Source organism: Poromitra crassiceps, assembly GCF_964638095.1.
Source record: "Poromitra crassiceps genome assembly, chromosome: 3".
NCBI lineage: Eukaryota > Metazoa > Chordata > Actinopteri > Beryciformes > Melamphaidae > Poromitra > Poromitra crassiceps.
In genome coordinates, this window is record NC_139625.1 from 87,381,576 (window position 1) to 87,390,624 (window position 9,049).

General features: G+C 42.9%; 1 protein-coding gene across 1 annotated transcript; it reads right to left on the bottom strand.

Moving 5' to 3' along the window:
- Positions 1-4,019: 4,019 nt before the first annotated feature.
- Positions 4,020-6,041, bottom strand: LOC310772830 (leucine-rich repeat transmembrane protein FLRT2; the record flags this gene model as incomplete). The annotated part of the gene is made up of 1 exon (XM_083632759.1): positions 4,020-6,041. One exon carries the CDS (start codon positions 6,039-6,041, stop codon positions 4,020-4,022), a length of 2,022 nt encoding a protein of 673 aa, XP_083488885.1.
- Positions 6,042-9,049: the final 3,008 nt, after the last annotated feature.

Sequence of the window (9,049 nt, forward strand, 5' to 3'; positions counted from 1 at the left end):
CTCAAATGAATAACTCATTAACTCAAATCAACTCTCAATAACTGTCAAACTAGATGAATGATGAATAGTTTGACAGTTATTGAGAGTTGATTTGAGTTAATGAGTTATTCATTTGAGTTAGTGTGGACCAGTGATGTCACTGGTCCACACTTTAACACTCAATAACTGTCAAATTAAATGACAGACTTCAAAACCGTTTACAGTTTTCTGATATACTACTGATGTTCTAATGATACAAAGCTGGTTGAAAATGGGCGGAGTGTTCCTTTAAGTGAAGTCAGTGTGAGCCTGCTGCTTCTTTATTGCCATAGTAAAAACTTTTTTTTACGTGTAAATTGGAAGGAGGGGGGGCACTGCAAGTGTGCTCACCCAGGGGCACCACACTGTGTTAAACCGGGCCTGACAGGAGTCCAATCTGCAGCTTTCAGATACCAGCTGCTTTGTCTGTTTTCCCTGCTTGAGCCTCACTTCTCTGTGTGTGTCTACTGAGTACTGAGATGTATTGAAGAGATCAGATATCTGCTTCATTGGCAAGAAAGATGCATCTGTAACCATCTGTAAGATTAAATATTGTCTAAAACAATTGATACAGTCCAACGACAACATCTGAGTAACATGATCTGTTTAGTACGTTGTTTTTTTGTCCCAGCGGCAGTTCGGTCCTATGATGCCAAGAAGGCACAATAATACCGTCTCAAATTTGATTCATTATTTATATGGTTACATCAATTGTAAAAAGATCATTTCCACTTTAATTAAATTGAGAGCAAAAAGAAAAACGTCCCACAAGGATGATTGAAGAAATATTGTTTTTACATAAGAAAATGTGGTCACCAAGTCAAGGGGGTTGAATACTCTCTGAAATGATTACATATATACAGTAGGTCTGCTTAAAAATCATAGTTGAGTTTAGAGTACTTGAATGTGAATGGCAGCCATGCGGGCTCTGCTTGACCATTTCAGGACAGTGCAAATCAAATACAATCAAGTCAAAGTGTATTCAGCTGTAACAGATCTTTCAAAAACAAAATGAGACGCAGAGGTGCACCTCTACATGAGTTAGGATCCACCGAAAGCAGTAAAAAAAAAAAATCCGTTTTTATGATGCGGTACAAGCAATCAATCTTTTGATGTCCCGATATATATTTTTAAAAATGGATAGTGCACAATAATTACATTATTTATTAACTTCAGTTATATATAATAACAGAACATGTAGGCTAGATCTTCATTTTCCGTCACAGGAGCTATAGGCTCAAACGTACAGTAGGGTTGTCTCTCTTGACTTTGATAAGAGGCCTGGGAGAATTTGGGAACATAAAACTGCATTCTGAGACAAGTATTTTTTTTGACTACATACAATATGGAAATGATGTCAATATTCCATATGTGAAACGCTGCCCATCCCCCAATCAATTCTAATTGATCTACATCTCGTTGCCATGTCAGCTTTCAGACATGGATTTTCAGCACATTGCAGATCATTTAGTACTTCCCTTTTGGCTTCTTCTACATCAGTGGTTCTTCACGTGGGGTCCTTGTTGAATATCTTGAATATCTTGTTGTACTAATGCAGTTCCCAGCAAACTGAATTATTAAACTTATTTCATTTACAAAAGAATTAGAGCACATAGAATAATGACTGTTTTGATCATAGTTTCACTGTTATCTCTCTGCCTACAATACAGACAGTCATGTAATTCTGGACAAAATCATATCCAACAATGAAAATATTCTCAGATTTAGGTTCGAGAGACAACATCTCATCAAATGGGGTTCTGTGGCTCTGATGTAGACGGAATTATGGGTCCTTGATATGAAAAAGGTTGAGAATGATGTAAACCGGAGTCAAATTCTTTGTATGTCTACATACTTGGCCACTAAAGCTGATTCTGATTCTATAGGCACGCCTACACTGATCTGAGCCGCTACACTTTCAGATAGGCTTGTTGCCAACAGTGACACACAATTCAGCAGAGACAGGCTGCTTCATAGGGTTTTGTGTTAAGTATAGAGATCCGTCCTCCCCTTCTGGTCGGGGCCCTACACGCGCCTGCGTCTGAAACAATATGAAGTGAATGTTGAGAGACAATGATTTTTGATCCCGTTTGAATTGTGCCATCAGGTAACACATTATGATGTTTGTCAAAACTGTTGCACTAGTTATAGTGCAACAGTAAGTTATAAATCAGAAAGACTACACACAACCAGCCTCATAACTGACGTCTCTTCTGCCAGACCATGTTGGTGTTGGTGTGAGGTATATTGTGCGACACGAGAGATGTAGTTGATTGAGCGGTTTCATACAAATTAAAAGTTACATTTCAGTTTGTGTCACATGTGTACCTCATGGCACAATAGAAAGTGGATCAAAACTTTTTTTTGTCTTTTGCCGTTCACCACCACTCATATTAGGCTGGTGCGTATTGGAAGCAGGAAGTAGGCGGTGACTTTGGCTCTCGATAGCTCTCGTCTCTGTTTGACCTTTTACTAGTTATCCCCAAATAAACCCCTCCCTCTCCCAAACGGACCCAACTTGTTTTTTGCAATTTGTCATTTGAGCTGGTGATCATTCTGGCATGGATTAGGGCTGTGCGATATGGTTGAAATCAATATGACAAAATAAATCTGTATCAATATATATCACGATATGGTTCACATATGCAAAATATCTTTATATCAGTTGAACTGAACGGTGAATGAATTAATGAATCATCACAATATCCTTCCGCTGAAAGACGATAAATGATCATTTTGAATTATCGCCCAGCCTTAGGATGGATTGGATTGTGAAGATGAGCATATTTTTTTAGATATTTCTTTTTTAAATAAAGTTTCAATGAGGTAAATAAATAATCAAGAGAAAGAGTTTTTCCTCAACAACAATTCAATTGAATGTATATACAGTACACTTTTGTGCAAAAACATGGATTCAAAAGACATTGTAAGCTGATAATTTCAAGGCACATATATATACTGTTTTACCATAACATTATTTTTGCTGAACAGAAAATTACATAGTTGGTTCCCAATGGTTTAAACAGAGATGGCAAATGTGCTTGTTGCTGTTCACGCTCTCACAGGTAACAACCACCCTCCAACTCAGCTAGCAAATAACATGATCCCTTACATTGTAGTGTATACATGTATGGACATACCTTGAAAAACAGGTGAAAGCATTGTGTGTATATTTGCAGATAAATGTATTTGAAACAGTGTCACTCAGTTTTGTTAATATTTGGATGTGCTTAAAATACCTCAATTGGGGATGACCTTTAAATGTAATGTTAAAGCAGAGAGAAGTTCTCATTTGTATGGAAAGTATGTGTCCTCTAGCAGGAATCCACTCATTTGTGTTTCTATTTCATGTAGAAACAAACAAATGTGCAATATTATATTGATTTGATTAAAAAAACCTGTTGAAAAACACATGTGGTTGACTTAATATATCCCAAAAACTATGCCTGTGGCGCTCATGGTTGATCTCTCTCTCTCTCTCTCTCCCTCCCTCACTCACTCACACACACACTCACACACACACACACACACTCACTCACTCACTCACTCACTCACACACACACACACACACACACACACACACACACACACACACACACACACACACACACACACACACACAGCCGATTCTAGTATTCTTAGTGATGTACTGCAGTTACACGCAGAGTTCTGTGTCTGTTATGGTCACAGTATACAATGATTTCAAAATGGTCCAGTTTACTCAAATCAAAATGAAACTGAGCCATAATACTTAGAAATAAATCCTGATTACATATCTGTCAGTACAGAGCTGAAACAGCACATCTCCAGAAACCAATAACTTATAAATCCAATTTTAAGGTATATAAAAGATAACTGAATTTCAACAATTATTGTCCAGCCGTTTGTATAAATTACATTTCTTGAAGACACAGGGGTTTCAAATAATATTAACACTGTACAGTGTCCTGTAAAGTATTGGTAGTCAATACAAAGACCTCCTGATGCTCTTTCCAAAACCATCATGTGCGACAATAGTCTGCGTCCTGAACATTGTTCTTGCAGTAGACTGTGCTGTTGGTCCCCAGGGGGCAGTCTCGGAAGCCGAGGCCCCCATTAGGGGTGTAAATAGGCTGAATGTGGAAATCTCCCTTGAGGAGCTGCTCGTTGTTGAGTGAAACTATCTGGAAGCTGGTCTCAGTCATTTCCAGGATGGAGTTATCTTTCTTGGTGCCTGCTTCGCAATAGTCGTCTTTTCTCCGACCCCGATTATATTTCCACTTGGTGGAGGACTTGGAACGCCCTTTCTTGTGCATATGCCAGCAGAAGATGCTGAGAAGTAAGACCAGCACCACGATCACAGCCCCCCCGATCAGCCCCGCCAGCAAGAAGGGTGAGCTGGGGTCTTGTTGCGTGGCCTGCTCGGGTCCAGGCAGCCTCTTGTTGTCCGGGCTGAAAGAGGCCGGGGTGGTGGTCGCCTCGGTGCACACGGTATCGTCTTTGGGCCGGTAGTTATTGAACGCGTCCAGGGGAATGACACAGATCCGGTAGATGGACTTTGGCTCGAGGTTAGCCAGTCGAATGCCCCTGTGCTCCCCACCCACCATCCTCTCCCTGACAGTGTCGCCTGTCAGACTGGGGCCCATCCTGGCCCAAGTCACCTTATAGGCGGTGACTGGGAAGGCAGACGCCCAGCTGACATGGATAGCCGAGCCATTGAGTATGGCGAAGGTGACCTGCAGGGTTTCTCTCCGGGGGTCCAGAGGCTGCTTAGTCCTCGGTCCCCCCTCTCTGGACGGAAAGACAGGGTGGAGGGTGGGGAGGCTGGGGGAGGAGGGTTGCCTGGAAGAGGGGGGAAAGTGTTGAGTCACTAAGGGGGACTCTGTGGAAGGAGAGGGGGACGGGGCTCGTGCGGTGTCAGCCGATGAGGTGGGCAGGTGGGTGGGCAGCGGTGTGCTCTGCGCGCACTGGACCAGCTCAGCGCTCAGTTCCCGGATCACCATGCCCCGGACCCTCTCGGGCTTTTGGCACATGAAGCCACGCACGTTGAGCGAGGCTGGCAGAGATTTCAGCCACGACACCACCCATTGAATGCTGCAGTCGCAGAGCCAAAGGTTGTTCCGAACCGTCAGCTGTCTGAGACTGACGAGGCCGTCAAAGACCCCCTGTGTCAGTGACTGCAGTTGGTTGTTGGAAATATCCAGCCTCTCAAGCTTGTGCAATCCTGCAAAGGCCCCCGCAGGGATCCTACTGATCTGATTCTCCTGGAAGTTGAGCTTGACCAGCACCTCCCCCGGGAGGAACGGAGGTGGGTAGGTGAGTGAATTGCGGGCCAGCGACAGCTCCCTTAGGGTGGCCAGGTCCTGGAAGGTCCCGGGCGCAATCCCGTCATCGGTTAACAGGTTTCCATCCAGCAGCAGCCGCTCCAGACGAGTGACATTCCGAAAAGCCTCCTCTGCGATAACTGCAATACGGTTCTCATCCAATCGTAGCTCCTTTAGATCCTCCGGAAGACCAATAGGGACGCTGCTCAGGTGGTTTTTGGTGAGGAAGAGCATCTTTAGGCTCGCCGCCTCTCGGAAGGCCCCTTCCTCTACCCCGACGGTGGATATGGAGTTATCATCCAGGTGCAGCTCTTCCAACCAAAGAAGTTGAGCCAAAGCTGCTTTGGAGATGGTCTGAATGTTGTTCTCTTGGAGGTGGAGAACCCTCATGTTTTTGGGCAGGTTGATGGGGAACTCGTCTAGCTGGTTGCCATAGAGATACACCGTTTCCACAGAAGCCACATGATGGAGCTCCAAAGGGAAGCCGGCGTTATTGATTTGGTTGTTGTGGAGATAGAGGGTCTTGTAGCCCTCACCGATCCCCAGAGGCACCGAGCTCAGACTCCGCTCGTTGCAGTAAACAAAGGTGCGATCGCAGCGGCACTCCTCAGGACAGGTGGAGGCCCGGGAGAACTGCAGGTGAAGCCCCAGCAGGATGGGTATCCATGGCCGTACAAAGGAGGCCCAGTCCTTATTCCATAAACGCCACTGTATCTCCATTTCAAAAAAATTGAAAAAAACCAGAAACGAAATCACAGGAAAGATGAGAAACTAGTATTGGATTAAAAGAAATCCAACAAAACCAAGTTCTCTCATTAGATTTTGGTGCTTGGCTTGTGACCCCAGTGTGCGTAGCCTGGTGCTGAAGGTCTTCTTGAGTAATTCCTTGGTAATGAGTTGTCCTAAGCTTCCCAACACAAGAGCAATGGTCTCATTAAGCCATGTGATTCTTTTAGCAGCCTGTCCATTCTTGAGCTGGGGAACATTAGTAAAGTCGCTCACATTTCCCCCCTCTTAGCACGGGGCAGAGCTCTGTGCAAAGCAGAGCCATGTGCAGTACAGCGGGGTTATAGCTCCTCGCCTGACGTTACACACCGCTGGCCCCAGAGTGATGTAGCATCCCCTGGACGTGACATGTGGATCCAGAAACCTGTTAAAACGGAGAAGAATGGGAAAATCAGTGGTTTTATTTGGTCTCTAAATGCATGCGTTCCTGTGCGTGAGCAGGGAAGGAATGTCTCCCTTTCAATCCCATACATGCAAAGTGAGGCATTGGAAATTGGGTGAGCAGAGCCGTGTGCATACAAATGACTGACAGAGGTGTTACATATTCCTCAACTGACTCATACAGCCCGCTGCAAAGCATGGTTGGGGAATACAGTTAAATTTATTAGAATACAGTATTTAAAATACAAAATATGAGTAACTGTATTCCATTACAGTTAGTTTACTGTAAATTGGTGGTATTCTGAATACAGTTACGTACTTGCTTTTAAAATAGATTACTTTAAGGCAGTGGTTCCCAAACTGGGAACTAGGGGTATGTGGAGGTAGGGCTGGGTATTGTTATTTTTTTTTTTTAAATATCAATACTGGTTATATCAGTACTGGTACCTTGACTTCGATACTGGTTCCTGAATGATGCTTTTTTCAATACAGTACTTTACTCTCTCTGTAATAAAAAAATTAATGTAATTTCAGTTGTAAAAAAATAAGTCCCAACTTCTCAATTTCAACATTGTTATTTATTTAGAACATTATTTTGTACGCTCATGCTTGTATGTTGCATTATAGGACAACTCGGGGAAAAAAGCGAGATGCGCTCGTAGATAATGAAATTTGGTGAATCGATACTCGAAGTGAATCGATTGTCGGTACTATTGACGTAAGTCGGTCGATACAATAAAAGTATCAAAGTTCGATACCCAGCCTTATGTGGAGGTACTACAGGGGCCAAGGGTGTAACTTTGGTTTGAGAAGTGGGGGGGTTGTGTCCCCCCCACAACAACTCTCTCAAAATGGGAAAAAATAGAATAAATCATGAAAATACATGAAACATTCAAATTAATCTGATCAGGAGGCAACTCTTTTGCAGTTTTCTTGGCAAAATGTTGTAGTCAGGTAAAGGGGGTACTTGGAGTCAGAAATCAGGGGGTACTGAAGCCAAAAAAAAGTTTGAGAACCACTGCTTTAAGAGGTTACTTTTTGTTTGTTTTGTTTTATTTGCTCTAAAATGCATATGAGACACATCACATTTCCCATAAACAGATTTAAAAAAAGTCCAACAACAGCGCATGTCAGAGGAGACACACAGCCAGGACTCTGTCAGGAATGTGTTTTTCACATGGAAATATAAAGAACCTGCTGAAAACCAGTTTGTAACTGAGTCAGGCCAGTTAAATGTACATGTGAAATGTCATTTTTATCCCTTCCTGTATAAATAAAGTGAACTGAACTGAACATTTGACTAACAAACTGAACAAGCTGAAGAAGGTCACAACATCACATCAGTGCACGCCGTGAGCCGTGACCACATTGCCCTCACGTTTATGAGTGACCCAAACAGACGACTTTGAAGTATTCCAAAAGTCATCCAGAAATAGGTTACTTAACTTTCTAATGAAATATGTTACACATTACATTTTAGGGCATGTATTCAGTAATCTGTAGTGGAATACATTTTGAAAGTAACCCTCCCATCACTGCTGAAAAGGATATTGTAAAGGGGACTGAGAGCAAAGGTTGTGTTGTGGCAAATGTTGGAAAGAACAACAACAACAAAAGTACAAGTCTATGTGTAGATTAATAAAGAGTAGAGTAGGACTGTACCCCACTCAGAATTCTGTCAGTCAAATCGGGTTTGGCTGTTCAATAGGAATATTCCACTATTCTTTTTATTTTTTAAGACCATCTGGCAATCAGAAAATCCACTGGCATGAGCTTGTTTGGTTTGTTTGTTTAATTGGGACTTGGTTTGACAGTATTAATAGGCTGATGCTAAAATAGGTTATGTTGTATATCACAATCTATTGGGAGAAACCAGGCAATGTTATATAAAATCAAACATTCATTCTCATTCTGATTCATATAGCCAGAATGTAATGATCATTGTTTCATAACCACATTTTGTGACGATTCAACTGTGAGATTGGCAGTCAAATCAGGCTCCTTTGAACAAATCGTTGAATCGTCAACTATTTGGGGGTCACCCCTATTCAAGAGAAGTATACATGTGTGTGATCATTCAGACAGTCTAGAGGGGCCCACAGTGAGGCCTATGCTTATATGAAAGCATGCTGTGATGCTAAGCGGATTCAGATATTTTGCTTTCAGAGTTGATCAACAGGAACAGTGAGATGGACCGACTTTTAAAACAAGCAAGTTGGAAGATTAAAACATGGCAGCCGGCTGTGAAGCAAGGATCTTGGAGGAGACGACTGGCTCTGCGCCTCCCTACTCACACAGGACGTGGACCGACGTGTTGAATCTGTCATCCAGTCCTGCCTGCCTGACAGACGCTGCCTTGCTCCACGGCACTCGGGAAGCCTCGTCCTCGAGGGGAACGAGGAAGGAATGATTGGATTGGATTGGGGTCGATGTGGGGGCTCAACCCAATCGCCAGAATAAAAAATTGGCATTGCGTTTCTGCACAATCTCAGTGTAAATTTGAAACAAAATAAAACGGCGGTTAATTTGAAAACCACTGTCTTTCCAACGTTAAACGCAAA